Source organism: Synchiropus splendidus, chromosome 10 (assembly GCF_027744825.2).
Source record: "Synchiropus splendidus isolate RoL2022-P1 chromosome 10, RoL_Sspl_1.0, whole genome shotgun sequence".
In the NCBI taxonomy this organism is placed as follows: domain Eukaryota; kingdom Metazoa; phylum Chordata; class Actinopteri; order Syngnathiformes; family Callionymidae; genus Synchiropus; species Synchiropus splendidus.
The window spans coordinates 11,725,740-11,748,572 of NC_071343.1; the positions used below are offsets into that span (position 1 = coordinate 11,725,740).

At 43.3% G+C, this 22,833-nt stretch overlaps 2 protein-coding genes across 3 annotated transcripts; one reads left to right on the plus strand and one right to left on the minus strand.

Annotated features, from left to right (window-relative positions):
* The first annotated feature begins 2,522 nt into the window (after positions 1–2,522).
* Positions 2,523–14,827, plus strand: sympk (symplekin). Of its 2 annotated transcripts, none has more exons than XM_053877038.1 (27): positions 2,523–2,627; positions 2,959–3,070; positions 3,795–3,860; positions 4,111–4,164; positions 4,468–4,541; positions 4,863–4,989; positions 5,809–6,058; positions 6,510–6,680; positions 6,751–6,990; positions 7,986–8,137; positions 8,268–8,418; positions 8,583–8,748; positions 9,104–9,254; positions 9,327–9,562; positions 9,765–9,846; positions 9,926–10,039; positions 10,115–10,262; positions 10,501–10,661; positions 11,241–11,349; positions 11,425–11,525; positions 12,453–12,543; positions 12,616–12,717; positions 13,365–13,552; positions 13,741–13,917; positions 13,996–14,085; positions 14,242–14,394; positions 14,592–14,827. In XM_053877038.1, exons 2-27 carry the CDS (start codon positions 3,008–3,010, stop codon positions 14,769–14,771), a joined length of 3,597 nt encoding a protein of 1,198 aa, XP_053733013.1. In that variant the 5' UTR covers positions 2,523–2,627; positions 2,959–3,007; the 3' UTR covers positions 14,772–14,827. The 2 variants fall into 2 exon arrangements, with proteins under 2 accessions (XP_053733013.1, XP_053733014.1); XM_053877039.1 differs by having other exon boundaries at positions 2,537–2,627; positions 2,992–3,070.
* Positions 14,828–18,528: 3,701 nt separating this feature from the next.
* On the minus strand, positions 18,529–21,911 carry rpl8 (ribosomal protein L8). The gene is made up of 6 exons (XM_053876898.1): positions 21,862–21,911; positions 21,284–21,427; positions 21,076–21,217; positions 19,386–19,604; positions 18,847–18,962; positions 18,529–18,730 (listed from the first exon to the last, which is right to left on the minus strand). The coding sequence occupies exons 2-6, from the start codon at positions 21,419–21,421 to the stop codon at positions 18,572–18,574; spliced, it is 774 nt and encodes a 257-aa protein (XP_053732873.1). The 5' UTR covers positions 21,422–21,427; positions 21,862–21,911; the 3' UTR covers positions 18,529–18,571.
* Between the last annotated feature and the right edge of the window lie 922 nt (positions 21,912–22,833).

Consider the following 22,833-nt stretch of genomic DNA (forward strand, 5'->3'; position numbering starts at 1 on the left):
TGTGATGCTCCTTTTATGGAACTTTTCATGGCTTTTATAATGCTTTGGATGATAGTTAAAGATTACACATGCAGACACTTCTACCGATCTTGGTTGGGATAGTTTCTCACTGTTCCTCTCTTAAAACCAATTATAATACTAGTACTAATCCTCACATTTATGCTTAACCTTCTTAGGAGCAGAAAAAAACACCCCCCAAAGTCACAGAGAAACTAGACAATAATAATAAACAACATAAAATCACAACTATTGACGGATTTTTAAAAATCATCTGTAAAAGTTAATCTATATTGACATAGAGAATTAGGAAAAGGTTTTGTGTAAATAACTGTTGCTCTCAAAACACAGTGATATAAGTCAAAAGATCATCACTCATTTAAGTTAAAAAGGCAGCGGGAGAATCGTTGACTCTCATCTGGTTTTCTCTATCCGACAAGATCCTCAAATATTTAATCTTAAATCTTTAAAAAAAAATCCTCTTCATATTTCACTTTTGATGGCCTATACTCACCGCCTAAGTCTTTCTTTTGGTTTCTCAAAGTTAATGTAGCTTCGTGCAACAGTGTATTATGCCACTTCTGGTAAGCGCCGGCATTTTTTGTGGTAGTGCAAATTTTCTCTCCGTCAACCTAAATGTTCGATGCAAGACCAGATCGTCTATTGTTGTTCCTTTGACAGAAAATTCTGAATATGTTTTAGATCATTGCGGCTCGTTTTTAAAGCCATTGTTCTTCATGCTAAGGTGTTTTATTTATTTATTTATTTTATTATCGTTTTCCATTGTATTTATCCACATGAACGGATGAATATAAACGTGACTATCTCAATTTAATCTTTTGGTGACCATGTATTTACCAATCCACATTGACTAGTGTGAAAATATATAGCATATTTTCATAATAAAACAATGATTCGTTTGTTTTTCTTTTTATTGGAGGGTATTATGCTATCACTATTTTTCACTATTTCACCACCTAAGGTCTAATTTTTCTTGTCAAACATTAGCGATCAAGATTGTATCTATAGTATATGGTATAGGCTGCACTGCCTACTTTGAAGGTTTGTCTTCTCCAACAAATGCTGCTCAGGTGAATCCAGAAAGCCTGAGTTCAAATTGATTTATATCATTGCACTCTTTAAAAGGGAGTGTGTCCGTGCTGTGCCCCGAGTCGGGACTTTCAATGCACCCCTTAATGTCATATACCCAGTTGTTCTTGTGTTCCTTGGTCCTTGAATTCATGATGAAATCAATTTGAGCTGTATTTGGACTCAATAATAGCTGATATTTGATGTTTTGTATGGATCCAGTGAACTCGCCGAGAAATGAGCTGCATGTTTAACTCAATGTCATTTTTGAACTTCAGTCCACCCTTCGTCTGTCTGTCTCTATTTAGGGAGAAAACAGCGTAGTTGAAATCAGTTTGAAGTCAGAAAACCTCTGAGCCCAGACTGACAAGAAAATAGTCCTGAATAACATGACCACCCTCATTACCCCTGTAGGAAAAATACTTAGAGATGGTTTCCAAAATGAAGAGTAATCCAGATTCACTTTTAGTGTCATGATGAATAAGAGACAGTGATACTGCACTAAGACGTTTCTACACTCGCGGCTGCTTCGTACGTGAAACTAGAGACGAGTAGTGGGGAATTCAAATGCCAGCGAACCAAACCCTGGACATGGATGTGAATGATTTATCCACCTGGCAACTTAAACTGTAGTTCCAATGCTTCGCTGTCACTCATTGAAGAGCCAACTTGACTGCTGCAGAAAAAATATAATTTGGTTTAACGTTTTTCTCTGAGTGTTTGAAGGAGTTAGATGATCCTTTGAAGGAAACTTTTGACATATTCCATTTTTGTTTATAGTAAAAATATTGGGCTCCTTGCTAAGTAAGTAGTAAGTAGTTGGCGATGATAGTAGGTAAATTGATCTCTGCTTTTAAAATAGAGATAAAAAGTCCATAACTGTAGTAGTGGAAGTGCGACCGACCCTATGTCTTTGAGAACAGAGATCCAACCAAATGACACTATATTAGAATTAGTTCATTTTAGGCAAAAAATAAATAAATAAATATTAAAATAAATAAGAAAATATTGGAATTAATTATAGTAACAAAGTATAATATACACACACCATCTTGTCGTAAGAACTAAATACATACTACAGAAAAGAAGCCAATGTACATTTTACAATCAAGAGTCCATGCTGTATAAAAAATATGTCAATTGCTTGAAGAAATATAAAAAATATAAAGTTAAAGAAATATCAAGTTTATTTCAATAAATATTTCATTAAATAAACATTAATTAAAGGGTGTGCTGGTATTCTCAATATATCTGATCAGAACAAATGTACTCACCTTCTGACATAAACGTGCAAATTATTACGGGTAAAAATGTGTTTCAATGATGGAGCTCCTTTATTATTGTTGTTGTTGTTGTTCTTATATTGTATGATGATTTGGTTAGCGCGTTCGTGTAGTACTCATCTTCATCAGTAGGTGGCGGTGTGGCGTTCACTTCAACTTTACAGCCGTAGAAGAAGAAAAACGCCGCTCAGTTTTGCAAGTGGAATCATGGACTAGTCTATTTGCGCTCATTATCAACTGATATCTTCTTTTAAATTGGTTCGTTCAAGTTTAACTTTTTTATATGTAACCGTAGATGATTGTCAGTGGGCACCTCGCAGTTCACAGCTTTCAAGCTGTGGTAGTTTGAGTATCTCCAGCGTTGAAGACAGTGTTAGCATGTTAGCTGAGATGCTGAATCAACGTTGTTGGTTGATAAAAGTCATGAAAGCTTTCGTTGCGTCTGAATCATGATGATATATTGTTTGGGGGGCATAAACACTGTCACCCATTAACCTCCCGGATGTACGTTATATAGTCCATAGCTAGCCGTTATTCAGAGTTAACTGTCATCTTCGTTTATCACTTGCTATCGTGTTTTGTTTGTCAGGGATTTGGTCATCATGCTTTCTACTCTTTGAAGAAAGGCCATCACGAACATGGATTTCTCTGCACCGGCGGAGGAAACACCTGTCGCCAGCGAAATGACGACCAGCGAAAAGGTTCGATTTACCTATTTGCTTCGTAACCTATCACAATGACACTCAATTAAACTCTGTTTACATTTTATCAAACACAGAATATGTGAAGATTTGGGTTGGTATAGAGCAGCATTGGCTTGTTGATGACGAAAGAATGATTGTTTTATTTATGTTTGGTGTGGGATTTATTTTTTTATTCATTCATGTGATGTGATGAAACAACTTCTCCAGTTCAGACAGCCCTGTCGCTTGCATATACATTTACAGAACGATAAATAATTTAAGTATGTTTATGTACTGTATAGCACAGGCTAATAAACAAATACACAACTTCACATTCATATCAGAGTCACTTCCTGTATAACGCTTGGATACAATGTATTGTTGAACCTGCAGGTCTAACTGAGAGTTTGGTTGTTCTGTTCTGATGGTCTAGTTTTGGTGTCTTGAACTAGACCACAGTTGAACTTGAGTAGTTCAGCTGTGTGTGCATGACTCGTGAGAACAAAAACCTCCACCACACCAGCCCTTTGAGGACCCCTGGCCCTGACTCTCTCTCTCTGCCTGAGAGCTGCTCATGAACCAAAAGCTCACACCATTTTGGTGTGTACAAGTACAGCTCTACTCCTGTGCCTTTCATTGGCATGAGTGCTGAGAAAATTTTAGTTTGGGGGAAAAAAAATACAAAAGTCACAGTGAATGTATTAAAACAACAACCGGTTCATAACAAACTGTTTAATTCCAGGTTGTGGACCTTCTCAACAATGCTGCCATCACACCATCAGATGAGAAGCTGGATGTGCTCAAACAGGTCTGTATCTCAATCTTTTTTCGCTCAAAATAAGGCGAGAAAATAAGTTGTCTCTCTCCTTGGCATCTATGTATTATCTTATGTTTGTAGTTGTAGAGAGGTCCTCGACGGGTCTTTCAGATCAGTGGAGAAAGTGTGCCTTACTGATGAATACACATTCTTTTGTACATATTGTTCATATTGTCAGTTCAGTTAGTCATAGTAACATGAAAATTTGCCTGCAGTCACTCTTGTTTTTTCCTTATCTTAGGTTCAAGAGCTCATCATCAATAAGGATCCCTCTCTTCTTGACAATTTCCTTGATGTGAGTATATCAAATATATTAATATATATTTAATGTTTTTGGATTCAAAATGATGGAGTTTTATTACCATCACTATTATCATTATGGATTGTTCATGGCAAGGTTGTCCAGCCCAACTAGCACACCCAGCTTCACCCATCAGGTGTCTGAAAACTGTGATCTGTTGATTGTCAGCCTGGTGCTACGTGTTATCTGGTGCAGTTTGGACACCCCTGATTTATACTGATAAATATATATACTTATATTGGAAAAAAATGCACCAAAGCAATGCTTTTAATAAACTATGGATTCTTCACATTCTAGGAGATGATCGCCTTCCAGACTGATAAGTCGATTGAAGTGAGGAAGTTTGTCATCGGTTTCATTGAGGAAGCTTGGTGAGTTGTTCCTGTCACATATTATCATGTAACTTGTGATTTGTCAGTCTACTTCATCAGTCAATGTCAGGTCACTGTTTACCTTAACATACCTGACCAAACACTATGTTGGTTCCATTTTTACATGTTCATGTCTGTACTCAAATAATTGTGTCAATATTAATATAACTGCGGTATTTAGTCTGGTGATACATTTCATCTGCGAAGTCTACCAACCTTTTATTCCTGAATTATTAAATTGTTATATTTTTAATCAAATTCTGCTAAGCTTTATCATGTTTCTGATGTTTAAAAAAAGTTTTTTTTTGTTTCCCCCCACAGCAAAAGGGACAACGAGCTTCTCCTGAGACTGATTGCCAACCTGAACATGCTGCTGAAGGATGAAAGTGTCAATGTGGTGAAGAAAGCCATCCTCACTCTCACCCAGCTGTACAAAGTTACTCTCCAGGTATTCCCACTCGATGTGCTCGGTAGATATTTTCCTCTCCATGTGGGGGTCTGCTCATACAGGGGCGATTGAAGCTGAGGATCTCCGAATGCCATTTGAGCCAAAAAGTAGAATGTCCAGTCTGGGACCCTGAACATTACTACATTGAGTCCAGGTCCCGAAGTACTGTTATAAGTTTATGTATACAGCATCCTACTGATAACTTGTGTTGTTTTGCATGTTTTGCACACCAAGGATGTAACGGTTACCGGTATATATGATTAACCGTGGTAAAATATTGGACAGTATTGCCTCCTTAAGAACTTGCCAGCAACAAACAGTGTTTGACGATCTCACTTTACCAATAACTAACTGAGGATGACTGAGTCATTCTAATCTGCCTCAATAAATAGTGATTTTTGTCCTAAATTCTGGTTAAATAAAGGCCAGACGACTCAAGTCTGTCTGTGTGATTTCAGGGGACTGATCATGGTGGGTAAACGCCAGACTCTGCATGTTGCTACTGGGCATTACATACATTTGTGTCTGCACCCGAGCTGCACCTGTCCCTCACATGCAGACGCAGCTTGTAGTGTTTCTTTAATTTATAGTTTTTTATTTGCAAACTTTGTTCTGAAGCAGGGAAGTGTGCTTTTATTTGACTTGTTTACAGAATTTGTGTTGCATTTTGAGCACATTGCAACGCCATGATAGTAGTAATTACCATGATGCTTTGGATCACAATACAGTGACTTGAAATTTTCACACTGTTACATCCCTTGTGCACAGAATTCTTCCTGACTGGCTAGGCTCAACAAGTTTTTTTTTTCTTGCGTGCAGTGGTTGGTGCAGTCCAAAGCTGTGTCCGAGATGCAGGAAGCCTGCTGGGACATGGTGACACAGATGAAAGAGGATGTTCTTGTGTTGCTGGACTCTGAAAACGATGGTGTGCGGACTCATGCCACCAAGTTCACAGAGTCACTGATCATCACCCTGTCACCTCGAACTTCACTGTCAGACGTCCCAAAGAGGCAAGAGGGCGACATCAGTCTGGACAAAGTGCCCAAAGACCATCCTTATATTCACTACGGTAATGTTTTGGTGTTTCCTCAATGCCAGCCCAACAGCAGTCACTGTTTGTTGTCAAAGATAAAAACATACATTAGTTGAAAAATGTAATGATTTTATTCATACAAATATTTGCATTGATTAAAAAAAAAATTATTAAGTGTGTGAAGTCAGCACCCCAACAGCCTTTGGAAAAATTCTCAGCTGTTACTGATAACTCATGACACTATGGGAAAATGTAATTCATAAACGTATAATCCTTTACAGTCATAAGATGTGGAACAATGCAAAAGAAACTTGACTCTTAAAATGAGAAGAAATGAAAAACAGTGTCCTGTGAAGTCCGCTTGAGATTAAAGATTTTGTCAACACATAGTGGTTGTTGAAGAAGTACTGAAGTCACCACACCAAAAAGCACATGATGTATTCTGGAGCGAAAGTTTGATGCTAACTTTTGATCATGTTCTGGGTAGATGCGTTGTGTGAGGAGGGAAAAGCAGCCCTGGACAAGCTGCTGAAGTTCATGATCCACCCAGCTATCTCCAGCATCAACCTGACCACAGGTTTGGGCGCTCTGGCCACAATTGCCCGTCAGAGGCCGATGTTCATGTCAAAGGTCATTCAGTCATATGAGACATTACATGGTGAGTGTTTAATCCGGTGCTGGATTGTTAGTATCGTGAAACAATGTCACTGTGCATTTTCTTTCTTCAGCCAATCTGCCACCGACGCTGGCCAAGTCTCAGGTCAGCAGCGTGCGAAAGAATCTGAAACTGCACTTGGTGGCGGTGCTCAAGCATCCCTGCAGCGTGGACTTCCACAGCCAAATCTCCACTCTGCTGCTGGATCTGGGAATGCCGCAGAGCGAGATTACACGAGCCACACCTGCAGTGCGGGAGCCACGCAAGCGACCTCGCGCTGAGCAGTACACAGAGAGCAAAAAAGTCAAGATGGGTGAGTTGCTGTTCCAAGCAGAGTGATAGGCGAGCATCACCTTTATGGGCAGTGGTCGGAGTGGTCATGGTCGGCCGACTTCAGCGTGATCGTTGAATGTCGAGAACTGTCTGTCACTGCCGATCACAACAACCGATCATGTGCGACAGCCTGCGCTCTGATGAAGCCCTGCTGGTTGTGATGCATCCGCTCCCCCCTACTGCTCACTTCTTTCAATCTGTCATGTAAAGTTTGCATCCTGCGGCACATGCACGGGAAAATGCAGTGCAGAGAAGCGCCTTGAAATTAAACACGCCATTTAAAGCGGAGAGTTTTCTGGGCTCATGTAGGTGAGGCCGCTGGTTCCTCAACAGCTGGCTGTTAGCGCAGCTAATGCGTGGTCCAAGCGTGACAGTCGAAACGCTAAGCTAATTGCCCAAGAAATAATCATTAATTTCACCAAGCTACATGAGCAGCCTTTCCCCGGTGTTGTTTACGCAGAAACGGAAAGGACTGGATCCGTCTCCGTTTTGGAGTTAGGTGCAGTGTTCCACCTGAATCTGAAACTTTGGAAAACATCCAGAGTGGAAACTTCCATCAATGCAGTGCTCTCTCTCTCACTCTCTCTCTCCCTCTCCCTCTCCTGCTACAGTATGTAAATATTTCAAGGACTTAGCACAGTCTCTAGGGATTCACCTGCAACATCTCACATTGAATTAAATGTTTTTCAGTTGTCCTTTTAACAGAATAATTGCTGCATTCATTAGAATTAAAATGATTTAAAGTTCATTTTTTCACCATGTACACCGAAGGTCTCATTTTGATTACAAATTCATTGTCAATCCATATGATGTTTAGTGATTGGCAATCTGGCTGATCGGTATTGGTGATCAGCAGCAAAAGTCCTGATGGAGCGTCCCTAAATATAATGCTTTTCACTGAAATACAGACGTTTAAACCCGAACACAACATCAACATCATGATGCAATCATGAAAGGTTCCTCTTGTGCTTCCAGAGACAAATCTCATGGAGGACGACGACGACAAAGAAGAGCCTGCTCCACTCACTGCACCCAAGCCAGCAGCTGTTCCTCCCGCCCAGTCCGCCATTGACCTCACAGCCGAGTTTTTACGTCCTTTGTTGAATCCTGATAATGTAGCCAACCTGGTGAGCAGCGTCGATTCTTCTCCCTGTTTTATTATTAGCCTGTTTTATTATTAACTAGCACAAAGCCTGTCATATGCTGCCTATAATATACTTGAGTGGTGTTTGAGTCTTTCTCCATCCTGTTGTGTAGGTCCTCATCAGCATGGTGTATCTCCCAGATGTCATGCCTGCATCCTTTCAGGCCACATACACTCCTGTGGAATCAGCAGGCACTGACGCTCAGATCAAACATTTGGCCAGACTCATGGCCACCCAGATGACGGCCGCTGGCATCGGCCCTGGTAAGCAAGGGTCTTACCGGCAACACTGATCGATTACTAAAATCAACTTAGACCTTTTTAAACACGATACTTAACTACTGTAGACTAACAAGCTGTCTTGTTGTATCCCATTGAAAGTTTCATTTGCCATGCTGATCTTGTGTGCTCCTTTGTTACTCCACCAGGCCTTGAGCAGTGCAAGACCAGACCTGAGGTCAAAGAAGAGGATGCTGGAAAGCGCAAGCTTCCGCTAGGCCAGGCCATTTCTGTAGTGGGAGTCTATGAGATGCCTGCTGCTCCTGCCGTCACAAAGAAGCTTCCTGAGCCCATCCTGCCCTCCGCCCAGACCAAGTGAGTTTTGCTGCCGATAATCAAGAATATGTTTTGAATTCAATGGGAGACTGTCGGTATGATTTTGAATATCATATTACAATAACAATCAGCACCTTAAAAGATAAAACATAATACTAAACCAGTCATGAGAGTCTAGATTTAAGTGTCGTACATTGGTGTGTCATTATATATATTAGGATGCCCCTGTACTGTGGAGAGCCTGTCTGTTATGCATTTGCTGAGCCATACTGGCCTCTTGAGTAGATCCATCACAGAGCACATGTAGCCAGGAAACCTTTCATATTTACAGACCTCGAATGAGTATCTGTTCATCCCTCCCACTTCATCTCTTTTCCTTGTCTATGTTTTTCAGATTGTCTGGTGCGAGCGGGAGGAAGAAAGTGTTTAGACTCGCTGATGTTATTCAGCCATTTCCGGTTGCACAGTTAGAAGAAATTACATCCAAAACAGTTAAACGCATCCTACATTCCGAAAAGGCTATTGCACAGACCGGGATGTCACATGTGAGTGGTCACGTCCGCCTGGGCGAGGGTCAGCGTGACAGCGGTGTTGAGAGTGCTTCCTCTCTGTGGCAGGTCCGCATCAAGCTGCTGTCCCGGTTGGTGACGCAGTTCAACGGCGCGATGAAGGATGAGCTGATGGCGTACGTGCTGGAGGATGTCAGGACGAGGAGCGACCTGGCGTTTTCCCTCCTCTATCAGGAGTACAACACTTATCTCAGCCAGTTTCCAACTGGGCTGCTGGATAGTTATGACCACTGTCTCTATACTCTGCTCTCCGGTCTGCAGGAGAAACCTGAGCAGAGAGACGGGTGAGCAGCTATTTTGTTGACATATTTGTTTCTTTTGTTTGGCAGATTTTCAGCTTTTGCCTATTGGCTGAAAAGACAGATGTGCATCATAAGTTAATCTGTATTGCAGAACACTCTCACCGCTCTTACAGACTAATAACAAGCAGCAGTAACTGTTAACATGCTGAGCTTGATAGTAATTTCTTTTTCTTCCTGTTTGCAGCCTCTTTACCAAATTGGTACTAGATGCTCCAATCATTACAGACACAGCACTCGAAGTAATACGGCGCTACTGTGAAGACGAGGTGAATTACATATGTCAGGATTTTTGGGTAGAACATTGTGTGATCCATCCACTCATCTGTCCTGCATATGCTCCATCAGTCACGCGTGCACTTGGGAATGAGCACACTCGCAGAGCTCATCATCAAGCGGCCGTCCCGGCAGTTCCAGTACCTGCACGTCCTGCTTGACCTCAGCTCCCATGAAGTGGAGAAGGTCTAAATTGTTTCATTTGTTTCCCTTATTTGGGAAGTTGATGCCTTTGCTTTATGATCTCGCTTCTTTTTCTAGGTGCGAACTGGTGCTCTGACCTTTTTGAAAGAGTTGTACCAGAGAGACCAGCTCAGGGACTACATCGAGAAGTTTGCTCTGAACTACATGCAGCTCCTTGTCCATCTCAACCCTCCCTCGCTGCTGTTTGGGGCCGACAAAGACACAGGTTTGTTCACATCATTATGCTATTATTATCACTGCTGTCTTGCCTGATGGGTCCAATGATTGTTGCTTTTACACACTGTGAGGTGGAGGCCATTTAGAGCATTGTAAGTGAACCAGACTGGTAGTTTGGCTTTTCTTAAGTGACCCCATCTCAAATCAGATCGTTCCGAGTGGCTGCCTCCGGAGTGGGTTGTTTTTGTTGCATTTGTCTCACTGATGCAATGTTTTTGTTGAGACAGAAGTTGCAGCTCCCTGGACCGAAGACACAGTGAGACAGTGTCTGTTCCTCTACCTGTCTCTGCTTCCCTTGAACCACAAGCTGGTCCACGAGCTGGCCGCCGTCTACACTGAAGCCATCGCTGACATCAAGCGCAACGTGCTCAGAGCGATTGAACTGCCTGTGAGTGGCTCTTTGTCAGTTTTGCACATTGTCGACAATTTTTTATTATGCTATTGTCCCTTTTATATTTCATCTTCATTAGGGGCAGACAGAATTAAATTGTAAAATCTCCTTTTTTTTTGTACCAATCATAAGTTCCCCTACTGAAATGAATGGATACGCATTTCATATGTGTATTCAGAGCAGGGTTTCCACGACAGCCACCTCGCCATTAGAAACTGGGTCTCGTTCTAAAGATGAAATGTCACGTGATCAAACTTATTTAAACAAAGTTGAAACAGTGAAACAAATACATAACACGTAGTGAAGGTGGAGGTGAACACAACAGCTGCTTATTGGAGAGATTTTTTTCTCATCATTTAAAACTTTCGTTGTCACCAATTGAGTAAATGCCAAAACGTTCATTGTTTCTCTTTCACTTCTTGAATGGCTGCGTTCTGAGGTTTTTTTTTTCATACAAATTTAAAAAATTCTGGTGGAAACCCTGCAAAGCTTGTATCACCTTGTGCTTTTCTTTTTAGATATATTGGAATAGCTTTATAAGTAGTTTTAACTTGAAGTATCATTTTCCAACCCAAGATCAGAGCAATGGGGATGAACTCCCCTGAGCTACTTCTGCTAGTTGAGAACTGCCCTAAAGGCGCCGAGACCCTGGTGACCCGCTGCCTCCACATGCTGACGGACAAAGGTACACAGGCCACCACATTCCATGCTACTTGAGACAAACGGAAGGCTAGCATGACCTAATTTGTTTGTGTTCCAGTGCCTCCGTCTCCTGAGTTGGTGGAAAGAGTACGAGATCTCTACCACAAGCGAGTGCCAGATGTCCGCTTCCTAATTCCAGTCATCAATGGTCTGGAGAAGGTAATGAAACTCATGAATGTGTCGAGGCAACTGAATTCAATTCATTTCAAGAGTTTTCAGAGCTGTTCCTGATGGCAATGAATTCAGAGCCAGATTTATCTTTTCATTTTTGACCAGTGGGCCTCCAACTGTCACAACATTGATACCTTGGTGGTAAAAGTGAAATATTGAGGTTATAGGAAGGAATATTCCAAAGTTGAAGGGAAATCAAACTGCATAATTTACTTCAAATTGAAGACAAAGGTATCAGCTTTTCTTACATCTGGTTTCTGCCTGGAATCCTTTGGACCCATTTGACTGTGTTTGTTACTTTTTCTGTCCCAGTAGGATATTTTATTGCACCGTGTGGAGGTGAACTATGAAAGTCTTCACATTTAGGGGCTGCAGTCTGTTTATTTTGCTGAATTTATTTTCCCGAATTAAAGTCGCACGTGATTGGTCAAAATGTGCGTTGACAGTATAAGTCAATCTGTGCCAAACAAAAATGCTGAGGGGAATGGCACTTAGCCATCTTCTTCTTTCGGCTTCCCTCTTCTCTCAAACCTACAAACCTCATGACCTCCTTCACCACCTCCATAAATCTCCTCTTTGACCTTCCTCTCCACCTTCTGCCTGGCAGTTCCAACCTCAACATCTTCCTACCAATGTACTGGCTCTCTCTCCTCTGTACATGTCCAAACCATCTCCATCTAGCCTCTCTGACTTTGTCTCCTAAACACCTGACCACATGTGCTGTCCCTCTGATCTACTGCTTCCTGATCCTATCCATCCTGCTCACTCCTCAGCATCTTCATTTCTGCTTTTGCTGGCACTTAGTAATGTATATTATAATATATCTGAAATTTATAGGGCTTGTCTCATTTGACCTGTGTCCATTATTCGTCACAGCTCTACATGTTTGTGCTGTTTTCTTTGTGTCCCATGAAGCATGAGGTCATCCAAGCCCTTCCCAAGTTGATCAAACTGAACCCTGTGGTGGTGAAAGAAGTCTTCAATCGCCTTTTGGGGACTCAGCACAGTAAGACAGAAAAACGCATACAACTTTTTCTCCTCCATTACAACATGTCTGACGTCTTTTGTTTGTTTTTAGGTGAGGGGAGTTCATCCGTGTCACCGCTTACACCGGGAGACCTGTTGGTCGCGCTACACAACATCGACTCAACTAAATGTGATATGAAGTCCATTATTAAAGGTTGGTGAAGTCATTTTCATGCTACACAACTGGACAACTTAATAATTTAGGATCCATGTATACACCTGTCCGTTTCGAACAATGTTACTGTCACTGGTCACATGCTTCCATGACTTCTTTATGTTGGTGTTGCTGTTCACCAATATATCCACCAGGGGGAGCAGCCCAGAGTCAAAAGTTTACGACAATGACAAACTCCAAAACCAACATGGCGACTGTGGAAGTACTGATAATGTACCTCTCGCACAAAAGATGAAACGGAGGCAGCGTTGTTGGATGTATCGTGACTGGAGGACCGAGAATATCCGCTATTGTTATGTCGTCTTCGTTGGCTAGTAAGAGCAACACTGCCCCCCATGGTTTCCAGTGGTACTGCTCCCTTTGCTCTGTATCCATAAGCTTTGTGGAAACATGCAGAAATACGGACGAAATGAACGCAGAGCATGGACAGAAGGCTCTATCCGACTTCGTACATAACATAGAGCATAAATGGGCCCATAAGGTCTTGGTCAGTGACTGACATGCGCAGGCTTTGGACATGTGACTCACAGTTGCAGGAGGAGGTCAGGTTTAGAGCCCAAACTGTGCTGGCTCAGTAATGTCCTGCCAACCAAGACCTTGACTTTGTTGTCTTGCTTGATTCCCAGCCACCAATCTGTGTTTCGGGGAGAAGAACGTCTACACGTCTGAGGTTTTGGCGGTGGTGATGCAGCAGCTGATGGAGCAGAACCACCTTCCAATGCTGCTCATGCGAACAGTCATCCAGTCCCTGACCATGTATCCACGACTGTGTCCGTTCGTCATGAACGTCCTGTCCCGTCTCATCACCAAACAGGTGCGCAGTTTTGTTCTGTGTACCTTCAATATTCCGAAGTTCTCTGGTCATCAGCCGCATGCGGGCTGAAGGCTGAAGTCTCCCTCAGAGGCGACCTCTGGTGGACATTCATGTTATTGTGCTTGTATCTGGCTTATTAACCACCCTGGTGCATCAGGCCTGATGTTCTTTTTGTCTTTCTTCTGAAGGTGTGGAAGTATCCCAAAGTGTGGGAAGGTTTCGTCAAGTGCTGCCAGAGGACCAAGCCGCAGTCCTTCAGCGTTCTCCTGCAGCTGCCCGCCGCACAGCTGGAGAGCATTTTTGAACGCAACCCAGAAATGAGGGAGCCTCTCCTCTTCCACGTCCGCTCCTTCATGCCAAACCAGGTAACCGCCGCTTCCTCTCCTCTCTTTCCATACGTCGGTTCGTCTGCCATCAATGCGTGGTCCTCTCTTGTGTCACAGCAAGCTCACATACCTGCCTCCATCATGGCCGTCCTGGAAGCCAACAGGAAGGCCGAGCCGCCGCACGAGGAGCCAATGGACATAAAAGAGGTAACAAAGGAGATAAGATATGAAACCTGTGAAAAGATCACCAGGCCACAACCAGACCGAACAATCCAATATAATGTTGAAGTCACATCAGTGACAGTGAGTGACTCACAGCAGTTGGTGGAATGGATGTCATTTCGTCTTTGATCGACATAACAGGAAGAAGCAGTCGCGGTTCCTGACTCTCCAGTCCGGGGAGGGACGCCCACTCTAGAGGAGCAGGTCACGGGTCTTGCAGACGAGGTGGAACCCATGGAGCTGCAACAGTCCAACCCCATTAGACTAGAGGAAGCTGCAGCCCCAGCACCACAAGTAAGTGAGGCATTCATCCAAATATGGTGGACAGGGGTGTGGACTACAGCTGGAGGCTCATTCATCTGAGAGGATCTTTGTATGAATGGAAATGGTTTTGAGTTAGACAGATAAATCTGGTACCAACTGCTCAGGAACCATTGAGTTCCCTCTCTGGCTCCACGTGAATCATTTTTAACCGTCGTGTTGAATCTTAGATGGAGGTGACACACACAGAGGAAGTTCTGTCGCCTGAAGCAGAGCAGAAGGAGAGTCCTCCACAGGAGCTGCAACCTGAACCTACAGAAGAACCTCCACACCCGGAGGAACCAGACAAGGAGGACGATGGCACTGCTGCCGAGCCTGTAGCTGTGAGTGGCAGCGAGGAAATGGAGTAAGTCCAGCAAAAAGAAAACCTGGAGCGTCTCTGTGTGATGTGGATGAATAAATGGAGTCAACACAGCTTTGTTTCTTTTGGAAGAAGTTGCATGATTTCTTGACACGTGACCATTGAGGGGGAACGAAGGACAGTGCACTTTGTCTCCCATCATCACAAGGATGGCCTTGAGATTTTAGTTTAGGGAGCCTTCCACATCTCTTTCCCAAGATTGGTGATGGTCACATGACCATCGTCGGTGACATTCAGACGAACCTTTGCACTGTCTGGTTGGGGGTTGCCAGACTTCCACACCTCACTTCCATTCCTGTAGATGGCCAAGGTGGTGTTTTTGTTCAGGCTGATGCAGTCTCCATTCATGGCAGCGCTGTTAGTGGACCACAGCTTTTGCCACTGGTACAGATTGAAGTCGCCATTTTGCTGTTGGAGCCAGAAAAGGACTGTTACTCATCGATACATACAAACATGTCAGGAACCTTTAGATGGGAAAACTGGCTGAAGAAATGTAATAACCAGATTATTGACAAAACCAGCCGAGCTCTTGGTGAAATACATGTGAGATAAGATAAGATAAGACTCCATCGACCCGCGTGAGGAGATTCAGCTGTCAAACATGGAACCAAGACAGTGACACACCACAACAACAAAAACAAAATGTCATATTCCAAACAGTTATATCTTTAAATATTTACAAATCCAATGCTGTATTACATGAAAACACAATATGCACCATCATTATCTCATCTTGAGTTAATATCTAAGTATTACAAATTGTTATCAGAAAATAGTTGGGGATCTGTATTCACAGAACTGGAGTTACATCCAGGTAACTAGTATATTTAAGGAGAACATAATCTAGAGTCAGATTGGAACAATGCATGTCTTAAAGCTCAAAAAAATATAAGTTGCATTTATGCTTTTATTTATGATGAAAGGCTGTGAACATTCATAACATTCTCATGTTATAATGATAATAGGAATATATATATATATATATATATATATACACTTCACCACAAGTTTGCTGGGCGGCCATCTTGGAAAAGTTTGAGCCGCACCGCAATGAATTGACGTCTGTGGAGGCAACATTAGAATGATTATAACTCTGATGCATTGCAACAAACGACAAGGAGCGCAATAAAACAAAACAAAAAAAAAAACCCTGGAAACGTTCATTTGAGTTCATGCTTTTCTTTAAACAATTGATTTGAAGGTATAAAGAACATCCTCGAAATCCAATAGAAATGCGCAAAAACTGAAATGAAAAACAAATATTATCAATTGTTCAAATTTTACTCTGAAATATCAACACCACGCAAACACTCTTGACTCAGTGAACAGAAAAAGGCTATCAAAAGAAGTATGTGTGAGACATGTTTCCTTTTGCAGGTTTATAGCTGCGTTTTATGATCCTCATAGCTGACTAATGTACGTCCATTTCTGCGAGTGCAAGCAGCCGTGTGAGCGGAGGCGAGGCTGCCGTCTGGTGTGTCTCATGTTGACTCTCTTTTCCACTGAATTAAAATAACTTCAAGGCGGTTAAAGATGAATCAGAAATGTAAAAAACATTGCATTGGGCCCCTGCCGGGGACTTGTAAGTGTTGACCATCACACCGCACACTGAATGGACCACATTTTTTATTTAGTATTGTTTATTTGAATCATTGTTTCAGTGACACGTCCCCCTCACATGGTTCTGGTCAGATTACCTCACAAACTCACACGTGTCATCGACACTGACTGCGGCATGTGGAGGCTGAGTGAAGGTGGTCTGGACTCTGTGGTGGAGGCTCATGCTTTCAGAGACGCTGTAGAAGGACAGGAGCCCTGCAGAGTGATCCAGTAACAGCGTCCAGTCAGAGGCTCTCCACTCAGGACCTGATCGAAATCTAAGAAGCTGTCTGCATGTGATGACTCATCATCTTCCAGAGGACTCTCATCTTCGTCCATGTAGGTCACTTTCCTGTTTCCTTTAGACAGTTTCAACCCAGAGTCTGCCGTGTTTGGATCCAGTGATGTCCCGCGAGTATCTGAGGAACTCAGCTCTGCTCTTGGTTTCTGGAGCGAGCTTCAGTGAGATGTTGGTCCACGTGTCTTTCACAAAGTCCTGGAGTCGGACTCCGTTGACTGACACTTCCTCAAAGCAGCAGTGAGGGTGACTGGGGGTACTGGAGGAGAGCGTGTCTTCACTGACCTCTGAGAGTGACGACAAGTTCTGGACAAAGACCAAGTGACTGTCAGCGAGTGACAGCTGCTGCAGCTCAGCATCTTTCTTCTTCAGCTCAGCGATCTCCTGCTGCAGCTGCTCCTGAAGTCCTCGCACTCGAGCAGCTTGAGCCTCCTGCCGGGATCTGATCTGCTGCTCCACATCAAACTTTCTTTTCGGAAGGTTCTGGATCAGCTGCTGGAGAGTCTCCTGACTGTCCTTCACTGCTTTATCAGCAGAGTCTGCGATGTTCTTCTCCTCCTGCTGAAGCAGCTTCACCTCTTCCTCTCTCTCCCGGATCCTCTGCTGGATCCTTCCTCGACTCTGACCCACCTCTTTCTCTCGCTCTCCTCTCTCTGCTGCGGCCGAGACAATGTGGTGGTCTTTGTGTTGGTCCACGGCGCAGAAGTGACAGATGACCTGCCGATCAGTACGACAGAACATCTTCCTCTCCTCATCATGTTGATAACAGGTCTCCTGGAGCTGCTTGTGTCTCCTGAAGGACGGCTCTTCTCCATGAGGCTGAGACACCAGACAGGACCCGAGGTCTTTCTGCTTCCTCCCAGTGCTGGAGTCACAGGTCACACCTTCAGGTCCAGCAGCTTGGAGTCCAGTCTTCTTCAGCTCCTCCACTAACTCTGATAACATGATGTTCTTCTGCAAGAGAGCAACACCTCTCCATCACCCTGTTCCACTTTACAGCAAAGGACTATGCTGTCTCTTAGCGACACAACTAAGACAAACGGTGTCACTGAGACAGCACAGTCACTGATGAGTGAGAAGTGTGCGTTGCCCTCCACCCGCGTCGCCCAGTTGCTGCACCATGTGGCTGAGCTTCTGAGAGGATGAGGCGCAGGTGCGCTGCTTTTATAGGTGGAGGCACACTGCCCCCTGCTGGGTGGTGCGTACACACACAAAGTAGCGACTACTGACAAAGACGGACACTGTCCAAAGATGAGTTGCTCTTACGAACTCGTGTGCAGTTTCGTGTTCATCTTTCCTGGGAGCATATTATTCATCGGGCTGCAGATTTCAGATTGTAAAGATGTGGGTGGTGAAAGAGTTTGCCGTTTGGTTTTACAGCCATAAGATTTTGTGGTACTGAGAACATCATGTAGCGCAGTTGTGTCACCTAACCTTGGAAGAGTGTGGACCTCTCTGGGCTCTATGAATATCAAGTTCAAACTCAATGGTCATGTGACCCCAATTTACATGATGGCAAGTGGCATGCGCTCGAACATAAGGGTCTCGAAGCCACAGTGGCTGCTGGACTTCATTCGGACCAATCCAGAGGACACCTCACAGATCAGGGGTATGAGGGTGGTAAGTGGAAGTCATCTGCTTGGTAAATCTGTATGTGCTCGAAGCACGCCTCAACTGTGACCCTGCTCAGATAGAAGCTGAGCAAAAACTGCATCACGGCCATCTGACAAGTGCAGTTACTGCAGCTGGTCAATATCCACCACCCACAAGCCACAATTCTACAGAAGATGCCAAACAGTAAAGATGTTTCAAAAGAATCATGCTATCACAGATGACAACAACAATCAGCTTTTGGAGTTTTTGGAACAACTTTTATTATCAAGACAGTCAGATTAGTTCTCCTTCTCCTGGACGGTCTTTGTTCCACGCAGTCGTCCTGTACGACGGGCAGCGATGAGACCGACCTTGCGACCAGCTGGCGCGTCTCTCCTGATGGTCGAAGGTTTGCCAATGTGCTGATGGTTACCACCACCGAAGGGATGCTCAACGGGCTGCAGGCAGAACAGAACATTGGTCAGGAGGGGAAAAGGGGAAAAAAGAAAACTGTCTCTGTTGGACAATACAACTTCTCATAACGGTCCCCTGAGGAGAAACAGTATCCACTTACGTTCATGGCCACACCACGCACACGTGGCCAGCAGTTCCTCTTGGCCTTGTACTTGTGGTAGGCACGGCCAGCCTTCAGGATGGGCTTGTCGATACGTCCACCACCAGCGACCACACCTGGAACAAACGGCACATACACAAGTGAGTGACAAGACAGTCCACATTTGAAAACTATACCTGTCAGTCCTAACACCAGAGTGCAGGCCTGGCCAACCCGTGGCTCCCGAGCCACATGCGGCTCTTCACCAAACTTTGTCATTCCCTTAACTAAACGTATGGCATGTGTTTCACCTGTTATTCATTGTTCTTACATATTTGTAGGATGTGGCTCTTTTCAGCAACAAAGTAAAACAATGTGGCTCTCAGCCTCTGACTGGTTGGCCACCCCTGCTATAGTGGATCCATTTTCTTTTGAATGACATGGGTCTATAAAAACTATTCTCCTCAAAAACAATTTTGTATAACTTATTAGTGACTGCGTTGGTAGTGACGTACTGAATACAAAACAAGAGCAACCAAAAGTATGAAGTGCGTCCTTACCGACAACGGCTCTGTTGGCGGAGGAGATGACCTTCTTGGAGCCAGAGGGCAGCTTGACTCTGGATTTCTTGGTCTCAGGGTTGTGAGAGATGACGGTGGCGTAGTTTCCTGATGCACGGGCCAGCTTGCCTCTGTCGCCAGGCTTCTCCTCCACACAGCAGATGATGGTACCCTCAGGCATGACGCCGACAGGCAGGACGTTGCCGATGTTCAGCTGAGCTGTGGGCGACATACAGGTGAGGTTTCAGTCACAACAATTTTAGAACCAACTTATTTCCAAGATGCTTTCCCCCCCCGTTTAACTTCACCAAGAACATCAACATTTTCCATTGGGGTCGCCACAGCACACTATCCTCCATCTTAACCGATCATGAACCATCCTTCGTAGCCAGAACAATCATCTTTGGCTCCATTAACAAATATAACCAACTGTGAATTTTTGGGGAAAAAAAATTCACCTACAAGGTGAAGTGCATCTTCTCTTGCCTCATTCCTACTTCATACTCTTCCATTCTTGGTCAAGACAAACAGAGTTGTCACTGCCCCCTCTAAACTCCGAACAAATGGTCTTCCAGTCAGTCACAACAACACTGACAGCCCGACTTACACATTCTGCTCTTTTGCTATGTACGTGGTTTTCAGAGTATTTTGACAGCAAGTTGGTCAAGACCATTGATTTAACCGTCACCCCATTAGCTGTTCATTTCATTAGACAAATCCAAAATGGGCTGATGAGCTAATAGATTCACATTTGTTTCATCACAAGCACAACACAGCTCCTCAGTCACAGTTGAAATTCAGCATTTAAAAAAAATCCAATCAACATATTCTCTACTTCCCAACAATACTACTAGTCCACCCAAGTTCAGAGATCTGTCAAGTGATTTTTTTTTTCTCCATGGAGGAATCGCCTTCAGAAAAAGGCTATAACACAAAATACTAGCATATAGGACTATAAGTGCCCCCCCCCCCCAAAAAAATTCCTGCAACTTACTAACAGGTCTGAGTTTTGTGTGTGTGTGTGTGTGTGTGTGTGTGTGTGTGTGTGTGTGTGTGTGTGTGTGTGTGTGTGTGTATATGTATATGATTTATCATCTGATTTCACCATGTTATTCCAGTGACCAGCATGACCAAGAAGTAAACATGACCTCTGTTATGTGCCCAACAATCTTAATTCTGCCAAACCACCGACCGAGAAGGTTGTTCTCCAAAGCATAAAACTTGCGTGACCAAGCCTCAAACAGCAAAACAAAACTAGCACCATAAAAGTGGACACGATTGTGATGTCTTTCAATAGAAAATATCCAGACAGAAATGGACAGAAACGACAGGAACACTGAACACATTATTAAATGATGAAGTGATTAAAAGCTATTTTTGTAGTCATCAGTGCCATAAATAATAATTTAAAAAAATGCCCATTTGCTTGTTTCTCAATTAGTTTGTTGCTTGGCTACGTTCCAATCCAGATTGTCTCAGATTTCACATCAGAGCAATGAATACAAACAGCTTCGTGGAAAACCTTTGTGATGTTTCTACGTCATGCAAATGTGATTTGTGCACATTTTTTCTTTTTCACAATGCATTTTTTGATCGGCGCAACTTATAGTTAGTCAAACATAAATAGTCCAGTGCACGTGGTCGAGGGGTTACGCTCTTTGATGAGCGTCTTCACTTAGTAGCATCTCACCTTTCTTGCCGCAGTACACGAACTGTCCGGTGTGGATGCCCTCAGCAGCAATGAAAAGTTCTGTCCTCTTCTTGAAGCGGTATGGGTCACGGAAAGCCACCTTGGCCAGGGGAGCACCACGGCCAGGGTCGTGGATGATATCCTGCACACAACAAACCCTTTGGTAAATCGACCACGTCAAGATCGGAGATGCTGCCAGACCACCTACCTTCACAATCCCCTTGATGTAGCCATGGCGTTCAGCGAAGTCAATGTGCCGGAGTTTAGCAGCACCTTTCCTGTGCTTGACGTGGGCTTTGAACACGGAGCCCGCACCTTTTCTCTGTCCCCTGATCACACGTCCCATCGTGAACTAGAACACAACAGTCACCGACTTGTCATCATGGATAAGAAAATGTCACGTTCAGAGGCTAACGACGTGTCGGCTAGCTGGTTAGCATTTCATCTATTGGTAAGAAACATTACACACTTTACGGTAATGAAAACAAAGCGTCACAGCTATAATAGAGAGGCGATTAATTCGTTTTGTCGTAGTTACAACGGACTCATGCAAGTAGGTTACCGGCCTTTCGGCTTCTACACATTGCCATAGAGCGCCATGACAGCACTTGGTAAAGTGAGCAACAAAAAAGCGGTCACAAAAACTGTCTCCAGCTGAAATAATGAAACGGTGTTGTTTGTCGACATTTAATGTGTGTCCATATGTGTTTATTTAAAGTGGATGACTTCGTTTAACGTTGATTTAAGTGCAGATTCAGTGGAGGAATCGGAACCGAGTTGCCTTACCTAAACTCCGATGACGGAAAGAGGAAGTGAGAGGGCAAAAACGGAGATTTTCTTCCGGAGAATACGAGACAAGGGCTGATGGGAAATGTAGGCTAATTCATAAACAACACGAAAGGAACCAGCATACTTCGGAGAATGTAAAAAAACAACAACTGCATAGCACTGTGCGAAAATTTTAATAGTCGTGCAAATACGTAATTGTCACAAAATAATCTACCGTTCAAACCTTTCAAACCACTTAGCAGAGCATTGTCTTTTTACATTTTCAATTACCAAGAAAGTCGAAGGTGGAAAACCTAAATACAGGCACTGTACGCAATGTAACACAACTGATAACATTTTGATAACATAAATTCTGATGCTAAATAATTTAATTCAAATAAACAAAAAATACTCAAAACAACAACAAGGTGAATTGTATGCAAAACATTTGTACGTCTAATAATGTGCCTGTGGATATATCGGTGTTTGGAATTAGGAATGAAACGAAATGAAATTTTAAAAAATAAATCAATATGTTATATGTTAAAATTAATTGTTCTCACACGCCCAGTTTTGTATCAGACAAGTTGGGCAACATTTTTAGTCAAGGCTTGTGCTTATTTCCAGTAAGAACAAAGTATGTGGAACAGCGTGACGAATAGATTGTGACTAATCCTCATGTCATGATGATTACTGATCTTGAAACGCTGTTCTGATGTCTTTGTGTCTCAGTCCAGATGCAACACACATTTGATCAAGTTCTTCAGTAACAGATAATCTTATTAGAACATTATCTTTTAACCGCTGACCTTTCTCCTAATGACCCCCCTTGAGCTTTTATCCCATTAACATATGGTCTCATTCACTGTATGGAGAGCAGAAGGCCACAGACGACTAGGTGAGAAATGGGGGGGGGTTTGGTAGAGAGGATGGGGGTCGGTTTTGTCTCAGCTTGAGCCCTTATCTGTGTCGTCTGCTCTTGTTTTGTTC

Bases quoted from the DNA above. Each gene is read 5' to 3' on its own strand.
- sympk (XM_053877038.1), top strand. From the start codon at position 3,008: ATGGATTTCTCTGCACCGGCGGAGGAAACACCTGTCGCCAGCGAAATG. The intron at 6,681-6,750 runs GTGAGTGTTTAA...TTCTTTCTTCAG, and splicing joins GTCATATGAGACATTACATG to CCAATCTGCCACCGACGCTG. The intron at 8,419-8,582 runs GTAAGCAAGGGT...TTACTCCACCAG, and splicing joins GGCCGCTGGCATCGGCCCTG to GCCTTGAGCAGTGCAAGACC.
- rpl8 (XM_053876898.1), bottom strand. From the start codon at position 21,421: ATGGGACGTGTGATCAGGGGACAGAGAAAAGGTGCGGGCTCCGTGTTC. The intron at 19,605-21,075 runs GTGAGATGCTAC...TGTCGCCCACAG, and splicing joins CGTGTACTGCGGCAAGAAAG to CTCAGCTGAACATCGGCAAC. The intron at 18,731-18,846 runs GTAAGTGGATAC...TTCTGCCTGCAG, and splicing joins TGCGTGGTGTGGCCATGAAC to CCCGTTGAGCATCCCTTCGG.